The sequence below is a fragment of the Mus pahari genome, chromosome 15 (genome assembly GCF_900095145.1).
Source record: "Mus pahari chromosome 15, PAHARI_EIJ_v1.1, whole genome shotgun sequence".
In the NCBI taxonomy this organism is placed as follows: domain Eukaryota; kingdom Metazoa; phylum Chordata; class Mammalia; order Rodentia; family Muridae; genus Mus; species Mus pahari.
Window position 1 is genome coordinate 47663641 of NC_034604.1, and position 20398 is coordinate 47684038.

General features: G+C 41.9%; 1 protein-coding gene across 1 annotated transcript in view; it reads left to right on the forward strand.

Annotated features, from left to right (window-relative positions):
* The window catches only part of Prdm6 (PR/SET domain 6), a 101986-nt gene that overhangs the window by 14347 nt on the left and 67241 nt on the right, over positions 1-20398 (forward strand). Inside the window, exon 4 of the mRNA XM_021214878.1 lies at positions 3164-3170. Coding sequence (XP_021070537.1) covers positions 3164-3170 — 7 coding nt within the window. The remainder of the gene's footprint in view (positions 1-3163; positions 3171-20398) is intronic.

The window sequence follows — 20398 nt, forward strand, 5'->3', positions numbered from 1 at the left end:
ATTTTTTTGAAATTGCTGTGAATGCTTTTTATAAATGACTCTATCATACCTACATGCACACACACACACACACACACACACACACACCACACACAGTTTAGGTGTTGAAAAATCATTTTGAATCAATACTCTTTTATTAACTTAAAATCACTTAAAATTGTTTCAGTGATAATATTGTAACTATAAATGCCACACTGTGTTTTATGTACTCTAGCTCATTTTGGGCAATTCGCAAGACGCCAGGGGAAGACAGGTTCTATAAATCTAGTTGCATTGAACTAAAAATCATATTTTTAGCAATTTATCATTTAATATACCACTCTGTCAATTTAGCTGTAAATAAGTCAGTTTCACAGAATTCAAGTGATTTCTTCCTTGAAAATAAACCATTGTAACACTCGTGTTCCGTCTTCACTCGTGCACCCCAACAGCTGGCTTACCTCCCTGGTGTTGCCTCATTTGATTTGAAGATGTCTTTTGTAGCGGTGCCTGTTTGATAGAGTGAGGGAGTTTTATAGTTTTACATAAACTGTAAAACCATCTGCTGCCTCTTGGAATGGTTTCCAGCATTGTGTTAAAAATCAAAGATGCAGTGCTTCATGTTGGCTCTGACAGGGTCTCTTTCTAGTCCTTTTGGTTTAGGTCTCATAACACAGTACTCTCCTTGGTTTTCCAAATCCTTAAATGACCTACCTAAAAACAACAAATGACAACAACAACAACACTATTTGGAAACCCTTGATTGGCGAGGTTTCATGCAAACACACATTTGTCATGGTGTATGTGTTAGGATTAAATGCTGTATAAGGTTGACGTATTCTATGTAGGCAGGACTATTTCCCTCATTTTATTCAGAAGTTGATGTTTCTTTATTGAGAGGATTTGTCTACGAGAAGAAAATGAGTCACAAGTGTTTCTCGCTTCAGGCTAGCATTGTTTTCCTCTGCCATGGATTTTTTTTTTTTTTTTTTTTATACCTCTGCCTTAAAAAGCAGGACATGGAAAGCAAAATCGAAATCTTAGGGGGTTGCTGGGAAGATGAAATCCTCTGTTCCCATCGCAGCACGCCAGCAAACCGTCTGATGGAAATATTATTCTCGGAAACAGACAGAGGTGCTGGCTCATTCCCTTGTGCAAATTATAGCAGGTTTAATTGTTTGCGGAAAAGTTATGTGTGGCCTTAGGACCACAAATAGCTGTAGTGTAATTTTATGGGTTAAACACTTCTGATGAAGTGGGAAAACCAGCACTGTATGCAGCTGGGGACCCCTTCCCAAGGAAGGGAGGTCCCCTTTCTTCCAGGGATGGCTGTGAGCACATTGGTGGCGTGCAGATGTTCCACGACAGATGTATACAAAATTGGAGCCTGCCTCTCTTTCACTCCCTTTTTGTTTTAGAGTCATATATGCTCCAAGATTTCATGAGTTCAGACATTCCTTGTGTATTTACACAAGAAACGCAGACTCTGGTGTAAGTACTTAGCATAAAAGCCGGGGAAGCCGGAGCCACTGAGCATTTACCACCTCCCTCAGATAAGTTACAGAATTCCATTATGCAAATTGTTACACGTGTGTGACAGAGGCTGACCTTTTGTCATGTCAGCCCTCTCAGTGTAGGCCCCAGGCTCCAGCCTAATGGCTCAAACCCTGATTTACTCACTGTAATAAGGGCAGGAGGTCGAGCTTGTCGGCTGCCTGCCTGTTCGTACTCTTCTCGGAGCCCGGTTGAAAGCTGTTAACACAAAGCTTTTCAAAGTGGATTTACAAGCAGCACCACTGACAGAGGCCAATCAGTGCACCATAAACGTCAGGGCGGCAAGACTGAGCGGTAAGCAGAGCTCTGACAGTACACTATTGGCCAGAATCAATTGGCCAGAGATTAACCAAGATGAGTAACCTTCGAGAGGAGGGCTTAGGGGAGAAGCTAAGTGTGCAGTCTGCGTTTCCAGGTGGACTCCGGGATCCACCTGTTAGTGGACAAAGGAGGGCTGGGACAGTACACGTGTGCTTTAGCAAGGCGAGCATCATCCATGCTGGGGTGATTGACTATTTGGGAGGTTAGTGTAGTGGAGGCTGCAGACTCTGAGACTTGGTTAAAAACAACCCAACCAACCACTACACCACCACCGTCACCACCACCACCACCACCACCACCACCACCACAATAACCTCCCAAATAAAAACTGGCCCAGCCTTAGGCGATAAAAGAGAGACAAATCATTATGATATGGGTTGTCCGGGATAGAGGATATGTTTACTCTGGGACAATTCATTACAAGGTCATTTATTCAGGTCCCCAAACTCTAGTGGGTTTTCATAAGTGCACAGACACAAACACGTGTGCTCATTTGTTCCTCGTGAAGCTCCTGAGCAAGGAACTTTTGTGGAAGTCACTAACGAGCAAGCGATCGCAGGTTGAGGGTCTGAATATCCATGAGATGCGGTTTCCCTACGAGACGGGATGTTTTTATCACTTGGTGTAAAGACAACCTAGACAACAATTCATTGAGCTCCGAGGGCATCAGCATTAAAATGGAGGGATCCATTAAAATGCCCTATGCAAGGATTTATAAATTAGGCAATTTCCTTGATTATTGCAATCATTTACAAAATTGATTGTTCCAGTGTGGTATAGACAGATTTTAGCAATGATCATTGACAGCGAGCACATTTTCTGATATCTATAGCTACTGATCACTAAAGTAGGTCATTGTGCCCCCATCCTGAAGTCCCTGCTCTCAAGGTCAGACAGATTTCCTAAGAAACCTACTGCCGTGAATCCGTCCTCGTTTGTCTCCAGAAGAGACCCACGTAGGCTCCAGAGGAAGTGTAGGTTGTTCTCAAGGCTTACAGAGTTTGTTTATTTATTATTTTCATGATGTCACCATGCTGTGTGTTTTAGCCTAACTTGACATCCACTCCTCCTACCTCTTCCTCCTGACTTCATAACATTATTTTTTAGATTTTTTTTAAAATCTATTTCAGAAAGGGTATGGAAACTGGTGGTATGAATGTCATCAGCAGCACGGAGTCTTTGATATGATGCTCATTTCAAAGGAAATAATTTTTGCATGTTGCAGCTGCAAAGTATTTGTTTGACTGGAGAGCTGTACATCAATAATGGGTTTTATTTGTTGGTCCTCAGACTTCTAATTATCCAATAGATATATCGTGGAGTCGCTGGGTTTTAGGCCAATTAATTCTGAAAGGCATAATAAAGATGTTGTTACAAAGTGAGAAATGCTCAAAACGCAGCAGATTTTTCTATACAAGAGCACACATAAGTTCACTGGTGCTTAATCACTAACCACAAACCACAAGTTGCTTTTATTCCTGAAGTATCAGTGATGGGCAAGCCAAATGTGTCTGCAGGGCTTCATCCAATGAAAGTTAGCTGTGTGGTTTATGCTCAGTACGAAATAACTGACTTTCAGACATTTGCTTTTAATCATTTTTTCTCTTTTGAAACATTAACACAAACCAAGGCTTGTAAAATAATAACTTTAGGAGGGGGAAACCCCTGACACTCTTGTACATTCAAAGTGGGGGTGGGGGAAGGGCTGGTTTTTGCTCTAATTGTGTGTAAAATTTTGATGTCAAGGTAGTTCTTTATTTAAAAGGGAGCAATATGACATTTCAGAAAGTTCAGGAAATCGGTGGCACTTTTCGTTTATTTGGCTATCACTGCTCGCTGAATCAGAAGCTCCCTTCCATTTCAGTCAGCTGAAAAATTTACTGCTTACAACTCTGATGAGAAAGGCAGAATTTACACTCTAGTGCCTCAGCTTTATCTCTTTATTTTCATTTAAATAAAATTTCCCCCATAGCTTTTCTGGTTTCTGTTAAGTTTTTAAAAAAGCAATGTGATCACCCTTGTCTGGGTCGGGTGAACTGTGAATGAGGCATGTGGTATTTCAAATAATTCTCGCAGGGCCCCCACACTATTATTTAATAAGCCATAACCCACAGTATGCATTTGTAAAATACTGTCATGGGATTAAGCCCACTTTATTAAAATGAACAGTGTTTTCCCCTCTGTGATGATTTTAAATTAAGGCTGCCTCCAATAACGAAGTGTCCTCTTTAGAAACGCTCGGTGTAATCTAATTCAGTAGAAACTTCTTAAGTGCCTCTTAATCAGAATCAAATTAAATGCAATCAAGGCATGTTTTCAGCACCTTGTAAAGCCCCCAAAGCTTGTTAGCCCACTCAGGGACAGTCATGTTTATCGCAGAGAGACAGTGAGTTCTCTGTCTCATGAAGACAACAGAACAGGAGGCAGCTCCCCAAACTGCAGGTTTTAAGTTAGAATGCAGCTTCTGGAACCAAGGATGTAAAACATACATACATACATACAAACATACATACAGAGAGAGAGACCTGAAAACCAATCACACACCTAAGGAATGCATTGAATGTCAGTTCATTGTGATGTGATGTTTCACTCTGTGAGATGGAAAAATCTCAGCATAAAGTTTTAGGATAGTATAAATGGATTTTTGCATTAAAAGTAATTAATGTACATCATAAGAATTCAAATCATATAAGACTGCAAACAGAGCTGATGACTCTCATGGTGGCCTCTGAAGGAGAGCTTAGCACTTGGATACGCATTTATTTTATATAGAATCACTGTTGTGGAGAGAGATGTTTGAACTATGTCCTTGATAGTGCAAAAACATTTGTATAGCAGCACACAGTGGGACCATTCTCACAGGCTCTTCCACAGACAGACGTTTAGATTTGGTTCACCGTGAGTAGATGTTGATTTTAAGTCTGGTCTCAGGCACCTATTACGGCACCTCTGTTGGTGAGAAATTTAGTTCAAAGTCTGCAGACCCTTTGATAGCACAGAAACACTTCCGATGTTTAAATATGTTTTATGGCAGGCATCCTTAAAAAACCAGGGGCCTTTTCAGTCCTGTAAGGAAACTGTAGAAGGAGAGCAGTCTCTTCCCTGTGCACGAAGGGACGAACAACATCATCTTAAAAAAAACAAAAAAAGCATCAAGATGTTTTGAAATGCTCTTTTAAAATATGAAGAGCTGAATTTATATAATTATGTACTAAGAAACTCCTTAATCTCTCTCTGTATTAGTCAGTAAAATGGATTAGTGTGCTGTATAGATCAAAGGGAAAATAGGTTGCACTTTTGTGCAACAATTGAGGAACTTTTTTTCCACTTTCAGTTGTATTTTAGTAGTAAGTTTTGCCTGTAGTGTATGCTACAGAGACATAAGATAGTTTGTGTCTGGGTAGAGCAAAAGGTCAAGGTATTGTACATTTGAACCAAAAAAAAGTCTTTATGAAGCCATCACTATATACTGTAAATTTGCACCAATAATGTCTTCTAAAGAATTTTATTTTTTATCTGTGAAAACAAAAGATCGTATACACTAGTCCATAATATGCATCTTGAATTTAATTACTTACAACAAAATCAGGTTTAAATAGTACTTCGAGGCAATGTTTACTTTTTCACAAGTAAGGTATTATGTACTAAAGATATATACCACACATTGTAGATATGTTTGAAATTACTAGATGGCCTTTGCTCTTTTTATTTTTTATTTTTAAAATCAATCCATATTATTATACATATTTTTGATGTATCATGTAATGTTAGATATATGTATACATTGTGTAATGCTCAAATCAGGGTATATCTATGGCCTCAAATCAGAGTGTATCTATGGTTTCAAACATTTATAATTTACTTCCAATGGAAATGATTAAAATGTTTCTAGTTGTTTTGGAGTATATAGTTCAATATAATCATCTAAATGAGTGGGTTCTCAACTAGTGAGTTGTGACTCCTTTTGGGGGTCCTGTATTAGAGATCTAGCACATCAGGTGTTTACAATTCATAGCAGTAACAAAATTACAGTTACATAATAGCGACAAAATAATCTTATGGCTGGGGTCACCACAACATGAGGGGCTGTAATTAAAGGGTCATAGCATCAGGACGGCTGAGAGCCACCGCTCTAGGCTTTCAGTTGTGCAACACAACACTAAAACATATTCCTCTCACCTGACTCTATTAGTCCACTGTGGACAACATCTCCCATCCTTACAACCAAAAGGAAATGAGCTCTCATTTACAATTATATTTCTATGGAGGGTAAGCAGGATACAAGTATTGGCGACATCTAGAACATTTGGTCTAGACATAGCATCGTTTCAGTAACTCAGTGTCCTCCTATCGATGAGCCCTCCTGAGTATGAAATGCAGCGGGAACAACTTTGTGACATCTGGAAGAATCACAAGGAAACCCCAAGATGCAACGACTGCTTGACCAAGGACCTCAGATCAGGGGCAATTCATTAGAGTGGTGTGACACTGGTATTGAGTTCTGAATACATCTCAATATCCAGCACACTGTTACTTGTCAATAAATATTAAATATCAGCACATCTTCCCAGTGGCACCTTTGCCACTGCCTGTAAAAATATGTATGCTACTTTGTGTCAGTGAATATGGCCCCATTAGCACGTTATACAGATCCAATCAGTGTTGACCCTAGGGGAAAATAAAAACAAGAACTCCAGCTTGACAATCTGCAGCTAGAAATTTTGAAAAAAATTATAAGTCCCAACACATGCTATAGACAGCAATAGGTTAGACTAAAATCAACATTTTTCTAAAATAGATGTATCTCATATCAATCATTTCTATCACAGTACTTGGAGTTCTTACTTTGATGACAATCCTAACATTCCATCAAAATAGGTATCAGCTGGGCCAACAAGATGGCTTAAGCAGGTCATAGTCCTTGTTGTTAAGGCTGACCATCTGCAATTCTACCCCTGGAACTTTCATGGAAAGAACCAACTCCTGGAAGCTTCGCTTTGACCTCCACATGAGAACCATCACACACACACACACACACACACACACACACACACACACACAGAGAGAGAGAGAGAGAGAGAGAGAGAGAGAGAGAGAGAGAGAATAGATTAAAAATATCTCAATCACTCCAGCCTCAACCCTGACCCACAAGCCCAGCTACTTGCAGTACTGTCCAAGTTCTGTGTGTTGGGTGTCTACTCGGAGTCTCAGATAACTGGCTAACTTTTTTTGGTTTTTCAAGGCAGGGTTTCTCTGTGTAGCAGAGCCCTGGTTGTCCTGGAACTCACTTTGTAGACCAGGTTGCCCTAGGACAGACAGTGATCTGCCTGCATCTGCCTCCCGAGTGCTGGGATGAGAGGCATGTGCCACCACACCTAGATAACTGGCTAACCTTTGGCAAAACTATTAGCAAACAGATATTAAGAACAATAATCCGGCATATACTTGTCATCGTACATGCTTTGGAAGGCAGAGACTGGATGATTGTCACAAATTCAATACCAGCCTGGTCGGCATAGTAAATTCTGGGATAGTCAGAGCTGAAAACAAGATGCCATCTCACAAACACTCAAGTAGGGGCTGAAGAGGTAACTCAGTCCATAGAGTGCTTGCCACACAATCTTGGGGGACCTGAGTTTGATCCTACAGGACCCATGTTAAAGGCTGGATTTGGTAGTGCATACTGCTAATTCCAGTAAAGGGGAGGTGAATGGAAGGATTTAGGGGGGACTCACTGGGTGGCCAGCCTAGTATAATCAGAGAGCCCCAAGTAAGTCTAGAAAAATCAAGGTAACACCAAGCTCCTGAGGAATGACACCTGGGTTTGGCCTCTGACCTTGACATTATATATATATATATATATACCTAATAATAATAATAATTATTATTATAATTATAATGATAATAAAAATGTAGAACCGTGTGCTGAGCCAGGAAGATTTTGAGTTTAAGACAAACCTCTGCTATATAGAAAGACCAAATCTTTAAAACAATAAACAATAAAAGAAACAATTTATACTATATGTAGACTACTAACTGCACTTTTGACAACTAGTTACAAGGTAAGCTTCCAGTGATTTTTATCTTACCTGAGAAGGTCTCAGACTCTACTCACTAGAGCAGTTAATCTCAACCTTCCTAAAGCTATGACCCTTTAAATTCCTCATGTTTTGACCCCCAACCATAAAATTTTTATTGCTACTTAACTGTAGTGGTGTTACTGTTATGAATTGTAATGTAAATATCTGATATGCAGGATATCTGATATGTTGCTCCTGTTAAAGAGTTGTTGGAACCCCAAAGGGGTTTCGATCCACAGGCTGAGAACCACTGGCTTAGAGTCTAGGGAATACAAGAATCCCCAGGAATAGGGAGCCAAGCATCGTTCAGGCTGGGGAACCAAATTCTTCTGACTCAGTAGCTCTGGAAAAGGGACCAGGAATTTTCATTTTCAAAACATGTGTTCTAGAACTATGATTAAAAATCAAAGTGACCTTTCCATGCCCAGAGATTGTCATTTTTCCTGTTTGCCTCTAGTCTTTGGTGCCCTTATTCTCTCTTGCCTCGCTTCTGCCTTAGATCCAAGTCCTGTCCCATCCTGGCTACATTCCAGCCCCTCCCTTCTTTATCCCTCCTACACTGTGGCTACTCTGCTTTGGACAGCCTCAATCTCCCTCACCCACCTTCTCCTACCCCAAGATGTAGTAGGTAAGTCAAGAGGCAGGTGGGAAATGATAGATATAATGTAGACGACAGAAGATCTAACCGAAGCCAAATCAACCCCCGTGACTTGCATCTCTTCTGTATTTCGGATCTCCTCTACAGGGCTAGTTGTAAGGAAGCAGCGGGAATGGCGGGTATCGTTACACTGTTTCAACTGCAGCGTGTAATTAGCCCCGAAGTAATCCGGGTGTGCTGTGGGAGGAGGTTCGGTCTGCAAGGCTTTCAGTGTGTCCAGCCCTCTCTGGGTCTGATCTATGTAACAGCCTTACACTCCTCAACTCCCAGCAGTGTCACATCTAGTCACACTGTCCTTTCTGTCCCCCCTCCCCCACCAGCCCCTTCTGTGCAGTCCTGTATGCTAGAGAGAGGCCGTTGCTTGCAGTCTGTAAATTTTCTATATGCCAATTTATCTACTAGTTGACTGTTTTCCCCCTTGTCTTCCTCCCTGGCTTCCTGTTGCTGCTCCTGCCCAGACCCCTGCCTACAGGTAGTCTGAGTTCAAGGCCTGTTTGATTTTATATTCTCCCACAGAAGAACTCGCTAGTCCTTATTGTTTGGTTCGTTCATTATCTGACTGTACCCCCACCTCTGCCTTTCTTCCTGCCCCCTCCCTTTCTTGGAAGCAGGGTTTCTCTCTGTAGTCCTGCCTGGCTGAGAACTTACTAAGGTATCCTTGAACTCAGAGATTCCTCTGCCCGCACCTCCCAGGGGTGCCGTTATAGGCCTGTTCCATCGCACCTAGACACAGTCCACTTAAATCCTCTAGTTTCAAAAGCTTATGGGGGTATCACCACTTGTCCTGACGTTGTTTCAAGTTGAGTTTATGAACTGCCCCTGCCTTAGAGATTCTAAAACAGGCATCTACCTTTCTTCTTTATTTACAGTCCTTTCAGCCCATGAGTCTAAAAATTTGAAGTTAGTGTAATTACTTCTTTAGATATTTGTAACAACAGCTAAGTATACTTAGCACAGAGCTCACTTTGTGTGTGTGTGTGTGTGTGTGTGTGTGTGTGTAGTTTCTCTGTGTAGCTATGGCTGTCCTGGAACTCACTCTGTAGACCAGGCTGGCCTTGAATTCAGAGATCCACCTGCCTCTGCCTCCCAAGTGCCGGGACCAAAAGTGTGTGTCACTACTGTCAGGCTACACACAGCTTACTTGATAAATACTTTTGTTCTGCAAGCAGTGGTAAAGATTAACATACTTATTCCAAAGCTATATGCCAGGCGCTCTGCTAAGGCCCTTACAGGTAGGTATCTAGCTGTCAAGCTAGGACTCATTCATGTTTGTTCATGTTTATCAAGTTGTTTACCACCAACTTACATCTCCAGACCTACAAGGGCTACCTTAAATAATCCTTAGCGAGTTAGGACTACTTATTTTTCAGATAACAAAATTTCCAGGTAGAGGCTGGGAACTAAAGTGATTCGCTGAAGGTTAGATGGGCCAAAGGAAGGAGTTTTCCTTAGCCATAGCAGGGACCTTGATTGTTTTTGCTTTTTGTTGCCTTTTCTGCATTGGCTGTCTGACTTGCAGCTCCTATGAAGCTCTGAGGCCACCGTTTCTGCCACAGGCTTCGTCATAGGGTCTGGATATGAGCTCTCCCTTCTTTGTGGAAAATTGCATTGGTTTCTTAGACCCCATCCACTCCAAAGTTCATGGAGAGCCCTCTACCCCCACAAGGCTCTTGACATAGCTAGTCTACTCTGTGCTCTGGAACAATAGGCTGCAAATCATATTCTCTGAAAGCTTATGAAGCGCTAGGACCACGAGCAACTTCCGTAGGCAGCACATAGGGAAGAACCTTACCGGACTCACACGGGAAGATGAAACAACTGTCTGTGGCAACCGTTAGGGAAGAAGGGAAAAATAGGACCTGGAAGTCACACACAGGAAAGCCAGGGAGAATGGAGACTAGGAGGAAGGGGTCAGAAAGAGATAGAATAAGCTCTCAGTTGAGCTAATTCAACAGCATCTGTTCTTCCCCAGGATGCTGATTTCCATGGCAGTGATCCTACCCAGGGGGTTCTTCATTAAGGATGCTCTTCTTCCTTAGTCTGGTCGGTTCAGTTCGAGTCTTTTGCTTTTTATGAACTCATTGCTCAGAGTCATGCCCACCCTACATGGCATGCTTTTCTCTTCATCTATGGCCTCGATAATGATGAGATTCTACTTTATGGCCCTAAGGTTTGCAGCCTTAGGTCCTTTGGTAAGCCTACACTTGGCACCTCCTTTTACTTTCTAAATCTGCCTATACTTGAAGTTGATGTAACAAGGGGGAGGGCTGATATAAGAAGGAACAAATCGTCTAAGTATCCAGGTGGGTTTGGAGGAGCATGCTGGGAGATGGGGTTGACGAAGCCAGTCCCTGATGAATTAGATAGCAGAGACTCTGCATTTCATTTGGAGTGAAGTAGATTTTAAGTGGAGCGCTACCATGATTTCAAATGACCACTTGGATGTGGTTTCTAGAATGCCTTGTGGTAGGACAAGGGTAGATGAGCATAGGGCGTGGCTGGAGAAGTAAATTAGGAGGTGTAAGTGTGTACGGACCACTGTTTCCATCCATAGGGCCACCTGAGCTCTGCAAAGGAGGGAGTCCGGGCAGAACTTTTATGGGGTGCAGAGGTATCTCTAATTCTGAAAACCTTTGTGTGCATGGCTCTATAGTTTGCATGTGGGCCAATGACCATGTAGTTTTCTGGGCTGTCTCCTCTGATAGTCATGGGAGTAGTCATTGCTTTCACCTCTGACAGACCATGTACTGAGAGGCACGTGGCTTCTGAATGATGCAATCACTCCTAAGTATGGTGTCACCTGCGAACATAAAGTCATTATATATTCTGGGTCAGACTTATACCAAGCCCTTTCTTAAAGGCAGGGAGGCTTAATCGCTAACCTAAATGTTCTACCAAAAGTCCCCTCTACCTGAGCAGCTCCTAGTGAGTCAGGCTGGCCACACATGCATGGTCCAGGAGACATGGACACACCTGCATATGCTGTTCTCAGTTCTCACACTCTTTCTTTTGTTATTTATTTTTAACATTTATGTTATTTTTATGATAATAAAAGTAAACCACTTTTTAAGGGGAATTTGGAACATGTGAATATGTACTTTAAAAAATGAATAAGCCACAATTAACTTGTTATAATTCTTTTTTATTGAAGTTATAGACAGAGATGAAAACATGCTGTTTGTGTCTTAAAATCATTTTTTTTCTCATATTGAAAATTCTCTGTGAACATACTTTTATTCTGTATACTCTACATAGGCCTTGCTTAAGTACTTATCAAACAGTTGAACATTTACATCTGTCCCTCCTTCCTTCCTTCTTCCCTCTCTTTCTCCCCTTTCTTCCTCCTCTTATTTTTTTCTTTTATTGGATATTTTCTTTATTTACATTTCAAATGTTATCCCCTTTCCCAGTTTTCCCTCTGCAAACCCCCTATCCGATCCCCCTGCCCCTGGTTCTATGAGGGTGCCTACCCACCCACCCACTCCTGCCTCCCTGTCCTGACATTCCCCTACACTGGGGCATCGAGCCTTCACAGGATCAAGGGCCTCTCCTCCCATTGATGCTTGACCATCATGGCCATCCTCTGCTACATATGCAGCTGGAGCCATGGGTCACTCCATGTGTACTCTTTGGTTGGTAGCTTAGTCCCTGGGAGCTCTGGGGGGAGGAGGAGGGTCTGGTTGGTTGATATTGTTGTTCTTCCTATGGGGTTGCCAACCCCTTTAGCTCCTTCAGTCCTTTCTCTAACTCCTCCATTTGGGGTCCAATGGTTGGCTGAGAGTGTACTAATCACTTGTCAGCGTGAGTGTACTGACTTGGGCTTGCCAAAATATCTGCAGGAGAAAACACATGGATAAACTCCCTTTACACTAATGGTCTTCGGAACAACAGTGAACATTTTACCCGCCACCTTTCAGCTTACAAGACATTTCACAACCGGCTTTGTGGGCTGGCCCTGTTTCTATGTTCTCTGGACCAGGGAGTGCTCTGTCCTGCTGGTGGGATTGAGATGAGGAAGCTGTGGTCTAGAGAGGCTGTCTGCTCAGCTCTTCCATGCAGGGCAGCATAAGGCTGAGCTGACTCTTTTGACCTACATGCTCCGGGGGAGCTCTCCATCTGTCCAAATGCTAGCCTGGAACTAAACGCCTCCACAGTGCTGAAATCCCTAACAAATGTTGTGACAACACTGAACATAAGGCCTTAATTTCTTTCTTTTTTTTTCAAATTGCTTGCATTTACAGTTAATTCGATTTGAATTGTAAGTTCCCTCCGTGTGAGTGACTCATGGACTTGTTATTACGCTCTGTGTTTTCCAAAACTGTTCAAAACAGAAAGACATCGGGGTGCAGAGTATGCACAGTCCAAGTGATACGGTACTGGTTTTAAGGCAAGAGAGTTGTCCATATCACATCTGGTGTTCTGGGTCTGGAGTTATCAAAGAAAACAGAACTATCTTTACAAGACACATTTGGATCAGTGTCCACAGTGGTTATTGGAGGGGATAAACATACAACTCGAATTCAATTATGTACCACAAGTAAAAAAAAATATTTTTTTTCCCCTGCAATAGGACATGTGCTTTGGGTCAGCTGAAAACTCTTGTCCACATTCAGATGTTTTGGGACAGGCTAGGTTTTGCCGGTTATGATAGAACCTAGGAAATAGTTTCAACAGCAAATGCTTTTCACACTATAAGGAAGACTGGAGAGGAACAGTCAGGAAATGTCCAGACAACAACCACATAAACAGATAATTGTTGAAATATTTGGATAATTTTGAGAATAAATGCAGGCTGAATTTTTGGACAGTGAAATCAGCTTTCCATAATAACTCTGACTCCTAGCCAGTAATTTCCTTGTTCCTCCTAATTTACTTCATTTCTTTGTAGCTGGCAAATTCCTGTGTTCCCTACCTCAAATAAACCAGCTCTCCAGCTACCTGGTTCTGCGGCAAGCCTCTTGTCTTGCATCCTGCCAGGCAACTGCATACAACGGGGACTTGCCACCCTGCCAGGGAGCTCTGGAGCCCAGCAGAGCTTGGTCTCTGATGCCTTCCCGGAGGGCCTCCATGGCTGCCCAGCAACCTAACAGTTCATTTAAATTTGGATCCGAGTCCAGAGCAACTCTTAGAGTTATGCAATGGTAATTCTTAGACCTCTAGGAAGGGCCCTGAAGCTGAGGAGAAGGCAAACACATCCGGACCCCAGCTATCTCTGCTAGGGAGCTCAGAGCTAAGCCAAGGCTGGCCCGCTTGAGAAAGGCAGTGGGTCATTTGAGGTACCTTCAGTATTTGGCCTTTTTCCCCCTCCCAGCCAAAGTGGGACAACAGTGGCTTCGGCATCTGAGAACCCTGTTTAGTGGCCTGGCCTGATGGAAAATTTCATGTTTTTAACTTTGGAGTGTGGCAAGTTTGTGTCTGGAAAGTTTAAAGTGGATGCTTCAGAGATACTTTAAAAGCAGTAGATAATGACCAGGAAGTGAGATGGGCTTCACTTCCATGCCCCTCATTCCTTTCCTATTTGGTCAGAGTCACCGCTGGGGTTTTCTGGCATTTGTAGTTCTCTAGTGATGAGCGGTCTACTTCATCTCACTGAGCCTGAAAGAGTTAAGGGGCTTCGTTAGAAACAACTGTGGATGGTGTCACACAGGGAGAAAGATGCCACCCCGGGCTTGTGTGGTAACATCAGAGCAAGGGGAGGTCAGAAGCTGTGGAGGTGTGTGGTGTCAACCAAGACAGTTCCGGCTTGGGAGACGCTCATGGTCTGCTTAGATGGGCCATGAATCTAGTTATTCAGCCTTTATTTGGCTTGTTTCTTTATGTGCCAAGTCTATGTGGGATGAAGGTAGACTGTCTTCTTAGGGAGACATAGTCTGTGCCCAGGAAGTGCTTACAATTTACGAAGAAATTGTCAAGTGCTCAAAAGAGAGATTTATTCTTTTAAATAAGTTAAACATCTTCCATGAGCATAATAGAAGGACCGAGTGTGCGGGTGTGGCGGCACGGTCGAGGGGGTGAGCGAAGTTTGGGAAGAGAGTTTCAAGCTTTGGAAGTTAGTTTATAGTGTGGCATTTCCAGGTTAGTAACCACAGCAGAGAAACTAATGGGGAAGATGGAATTCAAAGATGGCAACAACCAACTGCAAAAGCCAGAAGGACCACTGGGTAAGATTGTCCTTAGGAGTTGACCTGAGGGCCAGAGAGGCAGCTCAGCAGGCTCTTACCTTGCAAGCCTGGTGACTTGTGTTCAATCCCTGGAACCCATGGAAAGATGGGAAGAGAGAAGCAACTCCACAAATCTGTCCTCTGATCCCTACAGATGTTAATCTTATATAGACTGTTTGCCAGAGTTCGCAGGGCTTCCAGAGCATTTGATTATTGTGATGCCTTGGGTGTGGGATGTAGGCATCTTGTGTGATGGTCCAGGAGTGGTCAGGCAATGAGTCCTGGTAGAACAGTGCTCTGTAGTGAAGCAGGCATTGCTGTATGACAGCATTTGTGCTGGAAGCTATTCTGTAGGTTTTATTGATCCCTTCTTTGTCTTTCCTTTCCTCTTTGCTTTGCTTTTCTCTTTTATTTCTTTCCAATGGTGGGGCCATGCAGTTAGTTGTAAAGTCTTCAGCCGGCACAGAGAGGAACCGCTTAGGTTTTGCGACACCGCCTGCCTCTTGGTAGATTCAAGATTCAGGTGTCTCTCCCTTTGTCTAGCCCAGTGGTTTTCAACCTGTGGGTTGCAACCCTAAAAGACCATTAAAAACCAGATATTCACAATTCACAATAGTAGCAAAATTACAGTTATGAAGTAAAAACAAAACAATTTTATGGTTGCAGGGGAAGGGGGGTGTGTGTCACCAAGACATGAGGAGCTGTATTAAAGGGTCACAGCTTTAGGGAGGTTGAGAACCAGTGATCAAGTCCTTCAGCAAACGGCACTGAAAAGAAGGAGAGAAGAAACACACAAAAACTCAGAAGGATTCCATGTGTGTAGGAGCTCAGGGTTGGATGATGGATGTTCAGACTCCGCTTCCGGAGAGAAGACCTGAGCTGAGGATTGGCTGTTTCTGAAAGGGTGAAGAAGGAACTCAAGGGAGAGGTGGTGACATTGAGTATTGGATCTCAGGTGCCCATCAAGGCAAAGCTTGGTCTCTTTTCCAGGGACAGCCTTGGTCTTCAGCAACATCGCACACTACTGTGCTATAGTGACCAGAAGCTTCTGTGGTGATGCCTGGCCCTGCCCCCTCTTGGAATTAATGGAATGCATCAGTCCGTGGGCTGGAGATTAGAGCCCAGGGCTGGGACTACTAGGAAAGCTGTCTTTTTGGGTGGCCTCACAAGGCAAGCTTCAGACTCCAAGATGATACTTCTAAACTTCCTTCTCTGAGAATCTATAATTTTCTGTTTTTAGAACTACAGTGTCAGCAGTGTCAGAGAGACCCATCTCAGAAGATTCATCCCTTTAAAACTACCAATGATAGCTCTTGTTTGCAAATTAAGCAACAGAAAGGAATTTGAGCAGGCAAGCTAAAGAGAAGACAGTGTAAATTCAAATACATCCCTGGTTCAAATACATCCACAGTTATGCTACTAAACCAAACCAAGCCAGTTTTAAACGTGGTTAAAAACTTGTATTTTAATCTATATCTCAGCATCTTCTCATGTAAAAGATTTGAGTTTTAAAATGTGACTCCCCACTGCTCACTCTGTCCTTCAATGTTCTGCTAGCCCATAGACATTTGTAGAGTTATATTGGTCCACTTCTGAGTATTCTTTTATTTTTATGGCGAGTGTATATTTATTTATCCTCGATTGACTTTGTCCTCAAAAGATCTTGAGTATATCTTATAAAGTTGAAGTTTAGAGATGGATAAATATTTTGAGAAATAAAAAATGGGAAAAACATTTTAAAGAGGAACAAATGTGTATAATTTAAAAAATATTCTATGCGGGGAAGTGTTGCATCCGAAGTGTGCCGTTTTGACGTGGTGACCTATCATGGTCCCCTTCCAGGTTGTCTGCTGTTTGTGTGATGGAACTGGAGTGACCATAATGGGAAGTTTTGCCCCAACTGGACCTCAGTTGGCCCCAGTCTCTATGGGACAGGACTGACTAGTAAACAATGTTTAGTTTCTTTACTAAATTAAGGATATATTTTCTCCCCCATAAGCAGGTGGTTAATGGTCATTGTCCATCGTTGAGAAAATATGTAAAAGAAATTTAAATTCGCATGGCTTACCACCTGGGGGGGAAAAAAACTCTCTTAATGCCTGGAGAAAAAGTTTTTATATTTTTTTCCTAAACATTTTAGGTATGTATTTCTATTATGTTAAATGATAGTCTTTCCTTAAAAATTATTATCTATACTTATCCTGGTATAATTAGTAATTTTTTGTACTAATTATTATTTTATTATCCACCAAATAGATAAGTCAGAACTTACTTAACTGTTTCCTTATTGCTAGACATTTAACAACTAGGCTAGTAATTAATATTTTTTTATGACTAGTGAGGATTCGGCACATGTTTGACTTTATGGAACTGCGATTCAGGCCTCTCTATTATGGGTCATTTCTCTTATAGGGTTATTCAAAGTGATTAGTATATACAGATAGGTGTTTATTAAATATGGGTCACGTTTTTCTTACAAAACTGTAACATTCTTTAATTTTTTTCAAGAGTGGGTTTTGAAAAGCTGCCTTAAGGGCCCTTCCTTCTGTTTTTCATGCTAAACATTAAATGTGTTGGGGGTGGGGCTCTGAGAATCAAGCCTGGTGTCTCACACAGGCAAAGTGTGCATTCCACTGCCGAGCTACCTTCCAGCCCTGAAGGCTGAGGTTACTGGATTCACTGCGCGTCAGTTCTCAAGTCTGTGAAGACCTACCCCCCTTCTCTTCAGTTTTTAAGAAATTTCAGAGTTAAAAACTGCATGGCACTGGTACAGCGACAGACATGTAGATCAATGGAAAAGAAATTTCAAACAGACCCCAAAGGATGTAACCATGGCCACAGCGTGCATGTGGAGGTCAGAGGACAGCGTTTGGGAAGGTGGCTCTTTTATTCCAACTTGGGTTCCAGGGACTGAACTCAGGACATCAGGTCACATGCTGGGGTTGCTCCTATGTGTCCCAGGGACCTGCCTTGTTGAAATATCTTAATGAAAACCACAGCAACCATAAAGACAGGCATCCCAGAGCTTTTCTCTGAAAGATATGGATTCAAAAATTACAAATAAAATCCCCTACATAATCACCTGAAAATATGATCAACCATCTATTAATACCCAATTTCAATGCGCCCTCATCTGTCCTCACATGCTTTTCATAGTTGGTTTGTTTATCTTTTGCATCTCTGTTAATGTGGGACAGCTCTTGCTTCTCACCTCTAACCTACTGAGCCTGAGTCACCAGGGGTGTGGTCGGACGATGTACAGTTTAGAAAACTCTGCAGGGGAATTCTGACGAACAAAAGAGCACGAGCATGGGAATTTCCGTGTAGAGGAACAGATTTTGTGGTGTCTCGTGTATCCATAATTCTAGGACTCAAGAGATGGAGGCAATAAAGATTGCAAGATTCAGGCCAGCCTGTGCTACATAGAGAGTTTCAGGTTAGCCTGAGTTACAGTGTGAGACTTGGTCACAAACGAAAGCAAAGAGGCAAATTTAAAACATCTTTGGAATGATTTTTTTTTTCTTTTTAGTCGATGAATAAACTTCTCTAAGTTATAATTATCTCTAGTTGCCCACTTACTCGTTTCACAAGTGTGAACTGTTGGCACACCGGGTTATAGCAGTGTGAGCCCTGGCTGATGGCTGAGCTGAGGCCCTCCCAGCTTCTCTGTAGCTTCCTTTCCTTGCCCTTGTCTGCAGGTGGTTTTTACTGCTTTCCGATGTGCATTGGCCGTTATAATCCCTCAATCTGGTATGTCATATCTGTGGTTAAGCGACTCTTATTTGTGTATTTTTTCTTGGTTTCAGAAGGTAATTGTTATAGAAAACTAAAAATAGATAGGGAAGAAATAAAAACAAACCTGTAATATCTGCTTTTCTCATATTTCATTTTTTTCCTATGACAATATACTTTCTTAAACAATTTTAAAATCTAATGAGTTTTGTGACTTTTATAAAACACAACATGCTGAAATTAAAAAATAAACACTTTAGTAGCTGCCTGGTATCAAATATATATATATCATATATGTATGTATATATTTATTATATACATTTATTTATTATATACATACATACACACATATATAATAGACAAACATATATAGTCTCATTTTTGGTATTTGAAACATTTGAATTTTTCGATGTTATGAAAATCCTTACAGATTTTTTTTTTACGTATACCCATAACTATTTTCTTGGTATAATTTTTTATGACCCTGAGAAGAGTACTTCGCATTTTGAAAGCTTTTAATTCAACCTCCTTACCTTCAGAATTATATCAGCCTCTTTTCTGATTGTGTGAGAGAGGATTTGCTTCCCAATCGCCTGTCTACACTGCAGTCTCTTTCTGTGGTAAGCTACTCTCATGCTCTGTCCTCTTGTGTATTAGTTAAATTTAGCAGAGTACCTCATATGTGCTTTGGAGGGCCATCATAACTGGTGATTTCCTGTTTGTTCTTTCTGCCTTGTGTTAGGAATATACCTTTGGAGGTCTTTGAACATGTAGTCCATTCAGAACCCTGGGCTCTCATTAGAGGATTAAAGAGCTCAGAACCATGTGGCTGCCTATTGATATATGTCTGTCTGTCTGTCTGTCTATCTATCTATCTATCTATCTATCTATCTATCTATCTATCTATCTATCATTTCTATATAATCGCGTTTAGATCATGTATTGTGGCAGAGGTAGTGCAATATCCAGATCCTTGAAGTAGCTGCATTTCATGGGAACTTTGTCAGTTATCTTTAGGATCTGTAAAGTCAGAGGTTTGCAGAAACGAAAGTCTTAGATTGGTGGCTCATTCTCATTTGTTTTGCTCCTCATCTATGTCTGTGTGTATCCTGGTTCTGAGAACAGAGATATAGGATTCCTTGCTTCTCCCAAGCAGGCTCTGCAACTACCCAGGGAATGTTTGAAATGCGATTCGCACTCCATCCAGAACCCTAGCTCTGCCTCTGGTTTCTTCCTTGGCTGTTCTAGCTGAACCGGCTCGGTTTCATTTATCAGGAGTTGTACGGGCTGTCATTATAGAGAGACTAAAACAAGGAATAAAGTGAGGAAGCCACAAAGAGAGCTGGGATCTGGATGGGGGAAAGGAGTGTTCCGGTATTTGAATAGATTTAAAAATATGAGAAATGCATGGCTTGGGAGTCGATTGTTGCCTTTAAACAAAGCTCAGAGCCACGAGATGGAGGCTAGAGAAGTGCAAATCACTGCTTAATTTCCATATGGGTCAGGGCAGGCTAGACCTCAGACACTGCCTGCTGGGCTGCATGGCTGCTGTTCCATGGAAGCCGAGCCACACATGCATTTCTGTTGTGCTGCGACCGCCCTGCAATGGAACAACCACGCCAGAAGTCACTGTTTACGTAGCCTGGCAGGAAAAGCCAATCTGGTGATTTTCTAAATAATTATTTCAGTGTAGATGGCTTGCAGGATAACTTGGACTCCAAAGGAAAGGATTTTATCTTAAGTTGTTCACTCTAGCCACTCAAACTGGTAGAAGGAGTGTAGCCAAATTTCAGTTTACTCTTGTGCTGTTTAGACACACTTCATACGGTGCCTTGACCTCCAAGTATTTTTATTGAACAGACACAGGAAGTTTGGTTCTCAAGGCTACAGAAAAAAAAAAAAAAAAAAAAAAA